General features: G+C 38.5%; 2 protein-coding genes across 4 annotated transcripts; one reads left to right on the top strand and one right to left on the bottom strand.

Moving 5' to 3' along the window:
- Window positions 1-747: 747 nt before the first annotated feature.
- LOC116293059 (PDZ domain-containing protein GIPC2) lies at window positions 748-7,373 on the top strand. Its single transcript, XM_031700451.2, has 5 exons — window positions 748-1,282; window positions 2,115-2,481; window positions 2,600-2,730; window positions 2,832-2,913; window positions 5,155-7,373. Exons 1-5 carry the CDS (start codon window positions 839-841, stop codon window positions 5,304-5,306), a joined length of 1,176 nt encoding a protein of 391 aa, XP_031556311.1. The 5' UTR covers window positions 748-838; the 3' UTR covers window positions 5,307-7,373.
- LOC116293060 (ERI1 exoribonuclease 3) lies at window positions 7,106-16,471 on the bottom strand. Of its 3 annotated transcripts, XM_089030817.1 has the most exons (8): window positions 16,311-16,471; window positions 16,003-16,116; window positions 15,593-15,652; window positions 14,849-14,940; window positions 14,362-14,434; window positions 14,185-14,265; window positions 9,637-9,655; window positions 7,106-8,951 (listed from the first exon to the last, which is right to left on the bottom strand). In XM_089030817.1, exons 1-8 carry the CDS (start codon window positions 16,410-16,412, stop codon window positions 8,866-8,868), a joined length of 627 nt encoding a protein of 208 aa, XP_088886943.1. In that variant the 5' UTR covers window positions 16,413-16,471; the 3' UTR covers window positions 7,106-8,865. The 3 variants fall into 3 exon arrangements, 2 of the variants coding, with proteins under 2 accessions (XP_088886943.1, XP_088886944.1); XR_016119893.1 differs by lacking the exon at window positions 9,637-9,655 and having other exon boundaries at window positions 9,674-14,265; XM_089030818.1 differs by lacking the exon at window positions 9,637-9,655 and having other exon boundaries at window positions 14,156-14,265.
- Between the last annotated feature and the right edge of the window lie 13 nt (window positions 16,472-16,484).

Below are 16,484 nucleotides of genomic sequence, written 5' to 3'. Positions count from 1 at the left end.
CATCATGAATGCAGCCTTATTATCTACATCGTTGCTGAAAAGTCCTTATGGCAAGCTTCTGAGTTCAATATGTACCTTTAACATTGTTCCTGACTGAATACACAACAACAACAACAAAGTTGATTTTCTGATATACACCTATTTCAAAAAACATTGTTGGTTTGAGATCTGAAGTCTGAGATCGAGTGACCACTGCAAGATGTAATAATATATATTCGCAGCCAAACAACACAGTTTCCTTTTAGGTTGGTATGTGAAGCATGACCTTTAGGTTCGAAATGTGGTTTTTCTTGTTTTAGCCCAAGAAATATAAAAGGTCATAAAAAGTGTTTTTATAGTCCCGGCTCGCCCATTTTATCTCCGAACAACAACATTTTTTGAAATAGGTATATAGGTGTAAGCATATTATAATAGCGCTGCACAACCGTGACGTCATAAAAACGAAGACAAAGGTGAAATTCGGACAAACAAACTTACAAGTTTACTTTCAGCAGATAATTTTCACAGCCGATCGCAGTTGATCTTAGTTTACATGGGTTATTATTGTAACTTTAAGTAAAAATATTAAAATCGGTTCGTATAATCCTCTTAGCAGTTAAACAGAATGCAATGTTTGTCCGAATCTTTAAGCTATTTTTAGAATCAGTGGGCTGCGCTATAGGGCTCTGCCTGGGCTTTGTCTGGTCAAGGACGGTTGAACAAAGAATGACGTCATCATGATGTTGGCGCATCCCTGGTGACTAATTCCTTTTTCTAGAATGAATACTTTAGGACGAGACCTTCACGTATCTTGGTCATCTACATCACTTTATGGCGTCTTTATAATTTATCTTTAGGAATGCCGTTATTTAAGAGAGGAGGATCAAACTTTTCGGCTGAAAACAGCCCAAAAGAATCCAACGAAGAAAGAAAAACTCGCAAAGAAGTAAAGTCTAGTGGAGCTGTTGGCAATAATGGAACAGAAAACAGAAAACTTTCTCCTGGAACTTCTCAAAAGTCACATTCAAAAGACGCCAAGAATATCCAGCCACAAGTAGCAGAACAAACTAGAGCTGTACCAAGTCCTGCTTCTAGACAACGAATGAGAAAACAACGAGAACAAAATGTGCCTAAACCAACACCAGTGCCGCCACCCGACCCAACGGCTGAGACACAAGTTCCGCGATTTGTTTTTTACTGCCAACTCGCTCATGGCAGTCCGACCGGAAAGGTGGAAGGTTTTACTAATGTAAAACAACTGTACGAAAAAATCGCAAACACCTTCCATATTAACGCAGAAGACGTAAGTAGATGCTTGTAAAGTTGGATGTTGACGGTTTACGGTTTAGTTGTAGTTTTTTATTGGCTTTCAAATTAGTGAAGGCAGTCGCAGGTGATAAACAGACTGTTATCTCAAAGATATAATTAAATTTAAGCTTCTTCAACACTTGTGTACTTCCTTAACTGATAAACTACACCCGTATGACATTATCTACATGTACCTGTAGAGTCTTCGAGTTTTTTGTCTTACTTGTTATATTGGAAACGGCATCAATTTATTTACTTAACACGTAAGAACCCCATTCAATGTAGATCGGAAAAAATATATAGAAAAGTTAGTTTTGTCTTTGAAAATACTTTCATGTGGAAAAAAAACTTCTTTGTTTTTTAATTTGAGTAAGATGAAAGCTTCAAACTATTCTCCATTGATCTTTCTTTAGTAATATTGAAGTTATTTAGCTTTGTGTACTCATTTGCATGTTCTGCTTGATCTATACTTTTCGAATAAATTGACTATGGTAAAATATGCTTTAATCAAATGCTTTTCCTGAAGTATAGATTATCAAAAAAAGTTAATTCAAAGTCATTGTGTAGTGATTTTCCTATTATGTTCTAATATAGTAAAAGAAAGTGAAATTTAAATAGATATGAATATATATATAAATATAATTATATAAGTTCGTTACACCCTCGCAATTACTCGATGATCATGCATGTAGCTTCCAGGCAAGTTCACATTATTATTGAAAACAGTTACCCAAGGTATAATCTACTTCATTTAGTTTTTAAATATTAAGTTTTCTTTTTATGACAATTCATTTATTCAAATATGTCTATAATTCTATTTGTTGCAGATTTTATTCTGTACTCTAAATACATATAGAGTTGATATGGATAGACTGTTAGGAGGGCAGATTGGGCTGGATGATTTTATCTTTGCACATGTCAAAGGGCAGAAAAAGATTGTGGAAGTGTTAAAAGACCAACCATCTCTTGGTCTTACTATCACAGACAATGGTGCTGGATCAGCGTTTATAAAGCGTATAAAAGAGGGTAGCATCGCTGACAAGAGTCCACAGATTTGTGTTGGTGATCATGTTGAATACATTAACGGGCAGTGTGTTGTTGGAAGTAGACACTTCGATGTTGCACGTATGCTGAGGGAAGTGGATGTTGAAGGCAAAATTACTTTTCACCTAGTGGAACCAAAGCGAGGGTTTGGTAAGTTTGATTTTTGCACAGGCCATCCTACTACTTTATTAAGACTGCCCTTTGAACCCCTTGTAAAATTTCTTGGATCCTCATGCATGTCAGATGACTAAGTTGTTTACTTCTCCAGAGGGTATTGGACCAAGGTCATCTGGAAAGAGTCAAGGAAGTGATGATGGTAAAACCGAAAAGGCTGTAGGAAGTGGTAAAGCTACACTAAGGCTAAAGTCAAAGGGACCTCCTGTTCTAGAGAATGTTGAGGTAATGTGAAATAACAAAGAGTCCTGGAAATGTTTAATCAGAAATATTCATGGTGTCCCATATGGCTTATAAAATAAAACATTTTTCTCTTTCTTCTTCAGTCCACTGCATGGGAGCAAGTTGCAATGAAGAAAGTTGATAACTTGCTTGAGAGCTTCTTGGGGATCAGAGATGAAGACTTGGGTAAGTAGAATAGTGAGCCACTAGAGATGGTCTCAGATCAGTGCCATAGATTAGTTTGACCTATATTAAACAATGAGTGCTAAAAGACATCATTCTCCCATCAATTCAAGGCTTTGATGCAATGGGTCAATGGTTGTTGGAGACCTGCATGGGGAGTCTAGTATGGGAGTCTAGTATGGGAGTCTAGTATGGGAGTCTAGTATGGGAGTCTAGTATGGGAGTCTAGTATGGGAGTCTAGTATGGGAGTCTAGTATGGGAGTCTAGTATGGGAGTCTAGTATGTGAGTCTAGTATGTAAGTGAGTCTAGTATGTGAATTGAGTTCATTTGAAGTGTTGTTCTTTCCTATGCTATGAGGGTCCTTGGCTGTTTTTCCAGTTTTTCTCTTTCTATAAAATTGAACAATTTTAAAATCTAATTCAATCATGTAATCAGAAGGCTGTATGTTGATAACTTTTCTAGTTCATATGTCTAAATTTAGCCCCTTTAAAATATTGGCTTTCTTTCATTGCACTCATAGCTTTAGCCATATATTTTCTCTATCCAGTACAATACCTAACGTAAAAAAACATTTATTTCAGTGGAAGATTCAGGATTTTTCAAAGGGGGGTTCCTTTTTTATAAACTGTGTATAATTTTCTTGGTTTAGTCGATGTTTGACAAAAAAATTGGCTCTAATCACCTAATTTACCATCTAGTAACGGAACTTAAAGGTAAATTAAACTTTATAACAGCAGATATCTATCATTTTGTCTTCAACATTAATCTTTGTGGATACTTTTAAAGTGTATATGACACGAAAACATTCCATCATTTAAAATGTATAGTTTGTTAGTAATAATAAATATATCGTAACAAAATTTGTTTCAAAAGCTTATTTCTTGAGATATTTGCGAAAGTTAATCCCAATTTGTGACGTCATTTTGTTGACACGTACTCTAGATTCCGTAGTAATGTACTAAATATAAATTGTAATTCATATAAATTAACAACAAAAGACATATTTTAGTCAGCTTCATTTGATAGCTTACGTAGTACTCTTCCAATGTTGGGAAATTGAAAAGTGTACTACTTGAAATTAAGATTCTATATTCAAACATATTTCACGTATTTGCAACCAAATCTGGAGACTTGTAAACAAAATGACGTCACAACTCGTGCTAAAAGTTTTTGAATTTCTAGAGAAATACGTTTTTGGAACAAATTTAACCGTGATATTCTTATTAATGCCAATAAACTACACATTCTTAACATTAAAATTTTTTCGTGTCATATACACTTTAAGCAAAATTTATATAAAGGCCAATTTAGACGGCACAATTTTTGCCTACAACTTGTACACGTGAGAGTTTTAGAACGTGTTGTAGCTGTTATCTAGACGTGCACAACTTTCAACTTACGACACGAAAAAGTTGCACGTAATTTGCTCGGTTTGTTGTTTAGGAGACTGGGGACGGAAACAAACAAGATGGCGGACAGAAAGTGTATGGCCGACAGTAGTACAGCGAACCAAATTATTTAAAAGAAACTGGAACCTCCAATTTGACCTAGCTAAAACTATAGCACGGGAATTTATGAGCAAAATAGCAACATCACATGTCTAAACATGAAAAATATAAACATTCAAGTCACAAAATAGCATGATTAATCGACTTAACTTTACCTTCTTTGTTGATCGCAAGTAGGACTCGCTGCATTGCTGCAGCTCTATAATCTTTGTTGAAATAAGACGAGTGCTTACAGTTGAATAAAACTTCCTCTTTTGCCCATCCACTAACCAACCTTTCGATTTCAACGCTTGAAAATTTCTTTCTTCGTCTTTGCATTGTTTTGTTTTCATCGTTGTTTTCGTAACATTTGGAAGTGCCATTTCTGGTTCCAGATCCATATCGCCACCCTCTCCCCCTCAGTCTTGCTTTTTTCGTAAAAATTGCTTACAACTTTAAGGAAAATCTCAAAGTTGTGCAGCTTTTTTCGTGTTGCGTGCGACAGTTGTGAGCAGGTTGTGCGGTTAATTTAGACGGAGCAATTCGAGTTGTAGGGATGTCGTCAGCGTACGCGCGTACAAGTCGTAGGCAAAAGTTGTGCCGTCTAGATTGGCCTTAAGACATATTTCTATTACCTAAAAGATCAAACCTTCAAGGGGGATTCCATGGACCCCTTCGACCCCCCTGGATCTGCCACTGTATTGAGCAACATATGATCGTAAAGCGTTCTAATGAATGAATTTCTTTTTTTTTAGCAATCAATCTGGTTGAACTCAGTAAAAACAAGGGGAATCCCAGTGATTTTGCTGTTTGTTTGGATGAAGACTTTGCTATATTTCAGTTTCCTGATGATTTCATATTTGATGTATGGGGTTCCATTGAGGATGCCAAGGCTGGAAGGATATGAAAAAACCATGAATCCTTTTTTATCTACTGTGCAATATAATTAGGCAGCTATTTTAGGTTTTTTTTATTTAAACACCTACAGAGTGCAATCATACAAGAGAGGTTAAAGTTTAGCTAATTGATTCTAACATCTAGAGTACATAATTATTCGCCGCCTACCAAGATCTTCATAAAATTATATGTCAGTTAAGTTAAGATATAGTTAAATTAAAGCAGTGTTTTTATAGCAATGCTTAGATAATGGGATAATGCACAGTAGTTATTGAAAATGTTATTACACCAAGTTGGTTTGCAGGAATTCAATACACCGTTCTCATAATGGCTGACAAGTCATTAGTTTACAATAGAAGATATAAAAGCACATGAAATGCGTTAATAGAAGAAAAAACAAAGAAAAGTATAGAAATTGACTTTTTGTTTTAACCTGAATTCACGCTATCCACCTTTATTTTGTATGAGCAGACTTGTTCAGCCTTACAAGTTGACTGGGTGGCCTCATTTTGGTGCGCTTGTCAGCCATCATGAGAACGGTGTATAAAGTTTGATCAGTGTTGGTTAAAAACAATTTAGGATTTAAAGCATGATCTTGCCAGATGACCAGATCATATTCATATTTATACCACCTCTCTCTGTACTAGCTCTGCACATCTATTGGATTCATTAATCCTTCTTTTATTGACAAAAAGTATCAAAGTGCTAGTAGAGAGGTGTTTGCCAACGTTAGGGTTATATAAATGTCAAAATACTAAATTCACAGTGATTGAATCTTGAACATCTGTTGACTGGTTAAATGTTTGAGAAGCTAACTTCACCAATTTAATCATCTCTAAAACACAAGGCAAACTATAAAGTTCTTTATATTTTATTAGTTGACCTGGCATACAGCCAAGGTTTCTTATGTCTATAATGGATAGTTTTGCTTGCAATCTTGACTATTGGCAATCTTGAATTGTCTCCTGGCTTTCAAATTTCAATCAATTTATTTTGTTTTTCTGGCCAGTATCCTAAAGATCATGAGTTCTGATTGGCTGCACAAGTGAGGGTATTTTCTATCTCTGACTGTGGTCCAGTACTATGAGTTTGTGGATTGAATGATTAACAACGACAAAAATAATTGGGAAACAAGATGAAAAGTAAATGGGATAAAGGTACTATCATAATGTTGGTCCAGATAGGGAAAAAACTATGCCCTCAATCTTGAAAATTGACCTCAACCACAGCTAGTTTTTCCCTATCCAGACCTCCTGGCCAGTCAATAACCTCTGTATATTGAAAGCCAGTATTCATAAGGATGGGGTAGTTTTGATCACTTAATAAAAATTAGTTGGTGGATGGATAGATAGAAAGAATAATTTTGATGTCCAATTACCTGGACTAGATAACCATCTGTCTCATTACCGGCGTTTGCATTGCTACGCAGCCACTCCAGACAAAAATCACGACATGCACTTTGCGATAGTCTGCCGTCAATCAAACAAGTTGACGTCATTTACACGCATTTGGATCGGCCCGGTGAGTGTGGCTCATAATACTTGTTAACAATCGACCAAAGTTTTGGCACCTTTTGAATCACACACGCATGTAAATGCCGTCAAAGTGTTTGATGGACGGCAGTCTATTGCAAAGTGTACATTGTGATTTTTGTCTGGGGTGGCCGCGTAGCAATGCAAATGCCGGTAACATATTTGCTAACCACCTACATGACCAGTCAAGTTGTTGTCATCTCAATATTTTATTTCCACCACAATATTTAAATCGTGAACCATAGTTATGTTATATATCAACACTGATCACGACAAGTATTAAATAGGTCGGTATTTAATAAAACTAAAAAAATTAGAATAGTTGCACATATTTGTAGTTTGTATAGAAAACGATGTAATGTAAACAAACAACTTTGATATTTATGGTAATAACAGAAAAATATTTAAAAAGACACTGGCATCATTAACCATGCCATTACAAGTGCAGTGCTGTAAAAAAATATACCTCGTTATTCAGTGACATAAATATCTCTACTCGTATCATGATGTTGATGTTGAAGACAGAAATAAAACATTTTACTTAATTATTTAGCAATTTATTTTTGCAGTGTTAGAGTGCTCGCACTAAACCTGTGAAACAAATACTAATTTTTGGTACTAAAAAGGAAACAAATGATACTGTATGAATTACTACTAATTATTAGTACTAAATATGTTTCACGGGTTTAGTGTGTGAACTCTTAATTGTTCATTATTTATGCCCTGTAACTATTTGTGACTGGATGCAAATTCTCTTCTGAGCCAGTGCCTTTAGAGTTATTAGATAAGTGCTATTCTTCAACAGTGGCTATACACCATTAATTATGCTACAGCTGTTCACCAAGAAGCCATTCATGTGTTCCTTATCCAAGCAGCATCACTCTGCCCTCAACACCACATATTATGCTACTGCTGTTCACCATGCATCAGATGCAAGAAGCCATTCGTGTGTTCTTTATCCATAGCAGCATCAGTCTGCCTCAACACCACATATTATGCTACTGTTGTTCACCATGCATCAGAAGCAAGAAGCCATTTGTGTGTTCATTATCCAAGTAGTACCACTCTGCCCTCAACAACACATATTATGCTACTGCTGTTCACCATGCATCAGATGCAAGAAGCCATTCGTGTGTTCCTTATCCAAGTAGTACCACTCTGCCCTCAACACCACATATTATGCTACTGCTGTTCACCATGCATCAGAAGCAAGAAGCCATTTGTGTGTTCATTATCCAAGTAGTACCACTCTGCCCTCAACACCACATATTGTGCTACTGCTGTTCACCATGCATCAGAAGCAAGAAGCCATTTGTGTGTTCATTATCCAAGTAGTACCACTCTGCCCTCAACACCACATATTATGCTACTGCTGTTCACCATGCATCAGAAGCAAGAAGCCATTCGTGTGTTCTTTATCCATAACAGCATCACTCTGCCCTCAACACCGCATATTATGCTACTGCTGTTCACCATGCATCAGAAGCAAGAAGCCATTCGTGTGTTCCTTATCCAAGCAGCATCACTCTGCCCTCTACACCACATATTATGCTACTGTTGTTCACCATGCATCAGAAGCAAGAAGCCATTCGTGTGTTCTTTATCCATAGCAGCATCACTCTGCCCTCTACACCACATATTATGCTACTGTTGTTCACCATGCATCAGAAGCAAGAAGCCATTTGTGTGTTCATTATCCAAGTGGTACCACTCTGCCCTCAACACCGCATATTATGCTACTGTTCACCATGCATCAGAAGCAAGAAGCCATTCGAGTGTTTTTTATCTTTCATGCATCCAAACCCAGCAACATACCTAGATATATGTAGATACCTAGATACTAAATTATAATTGGTTAATCCCTACTTGAAATTCTTATGTGCTGCTCTCTCATTATTGGCTGCTTATCATTATTCAAATCAGTCAGCCTGGGAAAAAGTTGGGTTTAAAAGTTTCTTTTCAATGATGCTCTGGTATATTTTCTGAACACAATAAAATTCTTGTGATTAATGGTTGATTTTTGCCAGCTGGTTTGAATCAGTACTCCAGTGCTGTTGTGGCTATGATGTAGGGCTGTACTCTTGATAATTTTTTTAAGATATGTGCAGTGTTACGTGCATCATCTGTAATATACAACAAATAGCAGAAATCCAATTTATTTATGAAAGACCATTTGTTATTTGGGGGGGGGGGGGTGGGGGGCTTGGGATTCAGTTGGTAACTAGTAACTTACACAAGAAATCCTTCCTCTAAAAAATTTTTTTCTATTCTTTTCATTGTAAAATTGCTGTTCAACTAAATTTGCCTGTTTTCGAACCTAATTCTCTTTCAAGGACCTGTTTTTGTTTGATGACCCCCCCCCCCCTCCCAATTTCCACCATTTGCCCCCCTCCCCCTGCAGAAAAAAAGTAAAAGTTCCCTAAGCATATTCTACTGTCTCTAATGGGTATTGTTATTAAGTAATTAAACACCATTAGAGAGTGCACACACTAAACCTGTGAATAATATTTAGTACTAATTAGTAGTAATTCATTCATTTCCTATTGTTTGATAATCACTATTTAGTACTAAAAATTAGTATTTGTTTCACGGGTTTAGTGCGAGCACTCTAATATTGTTGTTATGATAAGTAATGAGATATTGTTATTAAGTAAGAAGACAGACCATTGATATCCAGACCCTGAATGATCTTTCATAAGAAATCATATTTATTTTAGTCTGTCTTCACATATTGAAACTTTCAGGACACTGGGTCGACTGACATGATCTTTTAAGTCATTAACATAATAAATTAATAAATTGGATTACCAATGCCACTATGATGTCTGTTACAATATTAGCTTACGCAGTTGTAATTAGATACTTAGAGAAGTGATTGTTTGATTAAAGAGGCATAACTATTTCCCCACGAACACGTCTTGAAACATGGTGTCAGAAATAAATTGGAAATAACGCTTCCAAAGTAGCTGAAAAAACCGTCAAGTTCCTACTGCCGAGGCATTGAAGAAGTAATATGTCAAGTAAGGAGGAAGCTTCGACCAGCAGCGGTCCACGAGGACCAATATTCACGTCGCATTTTCCGGTACCAACGCCGATGAATACCAAAGGAGATCAAGTAAACAATTGGGACTTCTTTAAACAACAGTGGGAGGACTACGAAGTCGCAACCGGACTGTACCAGCAAGACCCAAAGATACGACTAGCAACGTTTCGCTCTGTAATGGGGAAGGAATGTCTGCAAATATTCCTTAATCTCAAGTTAAGTGACGAAGAAAAGAACGACGTAAACACATGCTTAAACGCGCTAGAAGCCTACTTCAAACCAAAGCGCAACGTGGTGTACGAACGATATCTGTTCAACAGCTGTACTCAAGGCCCAGAAGAAACCGTAGATAGCTACGTAAATCGCCTTAGAAAATGCGCTTCATCATGTCAGTTTGGTCCGTTAACGGAAGAGCTTATCAGGGATCGACTCGTTCTTGGTATACGAGAACACGCAACAAAACTACGTCTTTTAAAAGAGGACAGTCTAGATCTCAACAAAGCCCTCAACATTTGCCGCTCAAGTGAATTAGCTAGCAGTCAGTTAAAAGCCATGAGTCTAGTGGATAAGACAAATAACGAAGAAATCAATGAAATACGAGAACGGAAGCCTAAATCTCCAAGCAAGCCAAGTGACAAGTACAACAACAGACGTTCCCACAGAACGCCAAGCGAGGACAGTAAACGAACTACAAGTCGACGAACGAGCAGTTACAAGTGCTACCGCTGTGGTGGTTCTCAGAAACACAAGTTAGAAGACTGCCCCGCCTATGGCCGTGAATGCAAAACGTGCAAGAAACAAAACCATTTCGCGTCTGTGTGTAAATCGAGGTCAAGCAATGTCAAAGTGATGACAGCTGAATCAGGAGAATCAGAAGAAGGAGAATACTCATCCGACGAATTCACGTTGAAGATTGAAGAAGTTGGTTCGGTGAAAACGAAGGGCAAGCAGCTTTTTGCAAAGCTTGAGTTTATGAACACCAATTCCAGTTATAAAACGGATTTGGACTGCCAACTAGACACAGGAGCGACCTGTAACGTAATCAGCCACAAGGATGTAGCAATCATCAACCAAGACGGTAATCCGACGCTCAAGCAAAGCAATGTCAAACTACGATTGTTTGATGGATCAGTCATGGAAACATTAGGTGAAGTGACACTTAAGGTCAACGAAAAACATTGCTTCAAATTTCAGGTTGTCAACGGAAACCACAAACCAATTTTATCAGCCGAGACATGCCAACAATTAGATCTAATCAAGTTAAACATCGATCATCAAGTCCACGCGGTTCAAGAAACCGGAACTCTGCCCCTAACTAAAGAAAGTATCTTAAAAGATTTTCGAGACGTCTTCGAAGGATTGGGAAACATTGGTAACGCTACAATCGCAGTTGACCCAGATGTCACGCCAGTTCAACACGCGCCTAGAAGAATCGCAGTTACGCTTCGCCAGGAAGTCAAAACAAAGTTAGCTGAACTCGAGAAAAGGAAAATCATCGTCAAAGAGACAGAACCCACCGAATGGATCAGCAGCATGGTCGTTGTAGCCAAACCTGGAAAGATAGGAATCTGTTTGGATCCCAAAGATCTAAACAAAGCGATCAAACGACCCAAATACCAAATGCCTACGATGGACGAGATGCTACCCAGACTCGGCAAGGCCAAAGTCTTCACAACGTTAGACGCAAAGGATGGGTTCTACCAAATCGGTTTGGACGAAGCTAGCAGTAAGCTTACAACCTTTTGGACCCCATTTGGCCGTTACAGATATCTACGCATGCCTTTTGGCGTCAGCTCAGCCCCAGAGGAATTCGAAAGCACCCTACACGAGCGACTGGGAGACCTAGAAGGCGTGGAAGTGCTCCGCGACGATATGTTAGTGGTCGGTTACGGTGACACATTAGCAGAAGCCAACAAAAACCATGACGAAAATCTGCTACGTCTGCTCAAGAGAGCAAGACAGATCAACTTAAAGCTGAACAGCAAGAAGCTCATCATGCGGAGAAAAGAAGTGAAGTTCATGGGACACATCTTGTCATCCACCGGACTCAAGCCAGATCCAGATAAGGTCAAAGCAGTGACCGAAATGCCAAAGCCTACCAACAAGCAAGAGACACTCAGCCTACTAGGCTTTGTAAATTATCTCTCCAAGTTTCTCCCTCGACTATCAGAAGTCGCACTGCCTCTTCGTGAACTAACCACAAAGAATGCAAGATTTGTGTGGTCACGCCAGCACGACAAAGCCTTCTCAGAAGTTAAACAACTCGTGATTGCGCATCCAGTACTCAAGTACTATGACATGAGCGAAGAAGTCACTATCCAATGTGATGCTAGTGAGAAAGGCCTCGGAGCAACCTTGCTTCAAAACGGCCAACCAGTAGCGTTTGCATCCCGAACTCTCACACCAGTTGAGCAACGCTACGCACAAATCGAAAAAGAATGTCTTGCAATCGTCTTCGCTTGTGCAAAGTTCAGCCAGTACATCACACGGAGAGAGCTGATAACAGTAGAATCAGACCACAAACCTTTGCAAGCGATCTTCAAGAAATCCTTGTTAGCAGCACCCAGCAGGTTACAGAGGATGATATTACGCCTACAGCGATACAACCTGAACGTAACTTACAAGCCAGGACAACAAATGTACGTGGCAGATCACCTCTCACGAGCCTTCCTCGCAGACCAAGGAGAACCTGGAGACGAGTTCCAAGTGTTTGCGCTAGAACTAGAAGGAATCAACCCCCTCGACAATGTAAAGGTCACAAGTGAAAGGTTAGCGCAACTACAAAAAGCCACAGAGCAAGACCCTACAATGCAGTCACTTAAGAATACTATACTAATAGGATGGCCTGACGTACGTGACAAAGTACCAGTAGCTATCAGAGACTACTGGCATTTCCGAGAGGAACTGACACTCCACAACGGCATCTTATTCAAGAATCAACGCATCATCATACCTCGAGCCCTCAGATCTGAAGTAGTCGCGAGGTTACACTCAAGTCATCAAGGAATCGAGGCGTGTGCAAGGAAAGCACGAGATCGCGTTTACTGGCCAGCAATGAACCACGACATCGAAAATGCAGTAAAGGCTTGTCATGTGTGCTCAGAATATCAACCAAGTAACCCCAGCATGCCAATGCAGTCGCACGAAATACCCGACAGACCTTGGAGCAGACTAGGCACAGATCTTTTCACGCTGCAGAACAGAGACTATATAGTCTTGGTAGATTACTACTCAGACTACATAGAAATAAGTCCTCTGAAAGATACAACCTCAGCATCCATTACCAAGTTTCTGAAGGAACAGTTCAGTCGACATGGGATACCCGATGTGCTGGTATCCGACAACGGGCCTCAATACGTCAGCAACGAGTTTGCTGAATTCGCAAGAGACTGGGAGTTCAAACATGTCACCTCATCGCCATACCACCCAAAGTCAAATGGAAAGGCGGAATCAGCAGTGAAAGTAGCCAAGAGCCTGCTCAAGAAAGCCATGCAAGACCGTAAAGATCCGTGGTTAGCCTTGCTAGATTATCGGAATACCCCCACTCAAGGAATGCAGAGCAGCCCAGTACAGCGCTTGATGTCTAGGAGAACAAAGACACTAGTCCCCATAGCAACTAACCTTCTGTATCCCAAAGTAGCGGAAGGTGTGACAACCAAAATCCACCTTAAGCGCCAGAAAGCCAAAAGTCACTACGACAGACATGTAAAGGTCCTACCAGACCTAGAAATAGGCCAAGAAGTAAGAGTAGCGCCAAACCAGAGAGGCAAGCCCTGGGAAGTAGGGAACTGTAAAGAGAAACTCTCAGACAGGTCATACCTAGTTGAGTCGAACGGAGAGTTACTTCGCCGAAACAGACAGCTTTTAAAGCCCGTCGACGAAGCACCGAAAGAACCAGCTAGTGACACACAAGCATCACCAGAGGCAGACAGTGCAAGGACACCTCAAGTTCTACCTGCGTCAGAACCCGCGGTCAATCCACCTGTACTGCGAAGAAGTCAGAGAGTGGTTAAGAAACCTGATCGGTTTACTTGACTACCGAACATTTATAGGACATTGATTTTGTTACAGTTGAACTTTAATATCCATATAATCATTTCGTAGTTTAGTCAGCCATTTTGTTTGGTCATTTATTTTTTAAATCTTTAAAATTTTTCTATATCATCCCAGCCATGTATTTCAAACATTATAAAAGGGGAGATGTTACAATATTAGCTTACGCAGTTGTAATTAGATACTTAGAGAAGTGATTGTTTGATTAAAGAGGCATAACTATTTCCCCACCAACACGAACACGTCTTGAAACAATGTCTACCAACTGGCCTCAAGTTAAGCTCATTAAGCATTCGCTGCAATCCTACACACTTCCCTCTGCTTGTCAGTGAGTGATAAACCTGAATTTCAACACACAAAAAGATGTGGTAGATTAATAGTTTATTAATATATTAGAACAAAAAATGTGATTACAAAACCTGCATTAATGTACTCACTGTTTGAATATCAATCCACTTGTTAAAGTATGAATGGCAAGGTATTCTGAAATATTCACATTGACTTGGTAACCTATAGAAAATCAAAGACATTCTTATATTTGTTTAAAAAACTACATGCATAATACACTCAATTGAAGAATCGTTGTCGGGTTCAGAAACATAGAACATAGTAGCTGAGACTGAAATGGCACATGGGAAGTACGTTAATTAGATGCATGCTGCGACCGGCGACCCGTGGCATCATCCATTGTTTTTAATACGCGTTTGGCAATTATTCTAAATCGACTGCATGGATGGCGCAAATGAATAAATTATAATATAATTATGTCATTTCCCATAGCCATTTCGGTCTCGGCTTTTATGTTCTGTGTTTTGAGTGAACCCCACAACGATTCTTCAATTGAGTGCATATGCACCTGACATGTATATTGGTGGATCCAATAATAATTGGACCAAAATGCAGGTAGGTCTTATGAATACATACATTCTCTTTAGATCACAGCTTCCAAATGTGACAAAGCATGAAGTAACTCCATTCTTTAACAAGCCTTCATCTCTCATCCACATATGAAACAACTGAATATAAATTATTAACTTTTGTTAATTGTCCTAGCTATTGTACTTACTAAGTAATGTGTTTATTTTATGGGGGAATAAGCTTGTAGGATTATCTGTTTACTAGTATCCCATAGTATATCATATCAATATTTTCATGCACAATGTCAATCTCTTAGTGCTTTTGATCTTTATTGTCAGCTGTTACCACTGTTTTCACAGCTACACGCTGATGGAGACAATTAACAGTCGCAACAGGGAAAAAGGGCAATACGCTGCCACCAATCAGAGAGTATAAAGGTACAGACCAATTTATTTGATTGACCGAAGTTAATTACCCAATTTCTCTGTCACGACTGTTGTCTCAATCAGCGCATAGCAACAAAAAGAGTGGTAATATAAAGGTTATCTATATCTACCTACCTCTTCTCAATTAACTGTTGCACAATAAATGGCCCCTCCCTCATTTCCATTCTGTTAAATATCATGAAAGGCCTGTGTGACTCAGGTTGTTTTTCTTGTCTGATTTCTTTAATGAATCCCGCCCCCAAATACCACCACCCACCCCCTTCCCAGAAAAATATGAACAGTCTCTGTCGATGATCAGCTGAGTAGCATGAACTTTCTTAGTTGACTAATTATATCCATGTATGTATTATGTTCATATAATTACCTGCAAAGTTGTTCTTAGGTCTGGCTTATCAATTAACTTCTCTGTACTAATTCCTGTAAGCTGAAAGCATTTTCTTTCTTTTATTATACTTTCTTTATACAGAATCATGCCCTAATACTAGTATGATCAGCAGCTACTGAGGGCATATTCTGCCGGTAGGGAAACAATATAAACTCACACTTTATAGGGGTTTTTTGGAAGGTAAACCATATCTCATCTCTGACTTGGAAAAGGGAAAGATTTGCTAAAGCGTCACTATAAATATGAATTGATGTAGGTAGCGAAATTCCCCCAGGGTTTTTCCCCTATTTGCGATGTACTGGGTATATAACATAGTATAACCTAGTATATTATATTTCCAATTTACTGGGTATATATAGTATAATCTAATCATTTATATATTTTCTTACCTCAGTACAAAATGAACTCAGGTGTGGGTGAACGACTGGTCTGACAAACTGATGGAATTCTGCTTCTGTTTGGAATGTTTTGGAATTGACTTTCAAGGCGAATTCAATGATCTCCTAAATATCAAAAATCTACAATCAGTAACACACATATTGTAATTACTTAACAAAGTGGAGTTTTTCGCTTTGTATTTGAGAAAGAAACAATCATGTATTGAAAGTTAACACTTAATAATAACGAAATAAACTGCAGAGTGTAAAAAATAGCTTTTTTATGTTTTACTTCCGGTACACTAGTAAAGATAGTTTACCTGTGGTTTGAGCGATCTCTCCTTTTTTGAATCCCAACACGTAGCTTCAAAATCAAGTACCAAATAATATTGATATGCTGCCCGAGGTAACCGATGATCCATACTCAAAGAACTTCTTTTCAAACTAAATCGAATGTAATCTTTTTGACAATCAAAACAATACTGTGTAGCCTC

This window comes from Actinia tenebrosa, unplaced genomic scaffold (genome assembly GCF_029948245.1).
Source record: "Actinia tenebrosa isolate PJP-AT-01 unplaced genomic scaffold, QUT_ActTen_1.0 PGA_scaffold15__27_contigs__length_11533743, whole genome shotgun sequence".
NCBI lineage: Eukaryota > Metazoa > Cnidaria > Anthozoa > Actiniaria > Actiniidae > Actinia > Actinia tenebrosa.
This window is presented reverse-complemented; position numbering and strand designations above follow the sequence as displayed.

Coding starts and splice junctions, on each gene's coding strand:
- LOC116293059 (XM_031700451.2), top strand. CDS start 839: ATGCCGTTATTTAAGAGAGGAGGATCAAACTTTTCGGCTGAAAACAGC. Junction 2,482..2,599: donor GGAACCAAAGCGAGGGTTTG/GTAAGTTTGATT, acceptor TTACTTCTCCAG/AGGGTATTGGACCAAGGTCA. Junction 2,731..2,831: donor CTGTTCTAGAGAATGTTGAG/GTAATGTGAAAT, acceptor TTTCTTCTTCAG/TCCACTGCATGGGAGCAAGT.
- LOC116293060 (XM_089030817.1), bottom strand. CDS start 16,412: ATGGATCATCGGTTACCTCGGGCAGCATATCAATATTATTTGGTACTT. Junction 16,117..16,310: donor AGAGATCGCTCAAACCACAG/GTAAACTATCTT, acceptor TTTGATATTTAG/GAGATCATTGAATTCGCCTT. Junction 14,266..14,361: donor AGTGGATTGATATTCAAACA/GTGAGTACATTA, acceptor GTTGAAATTCAG/GTTTATCACTCACTGACAAG.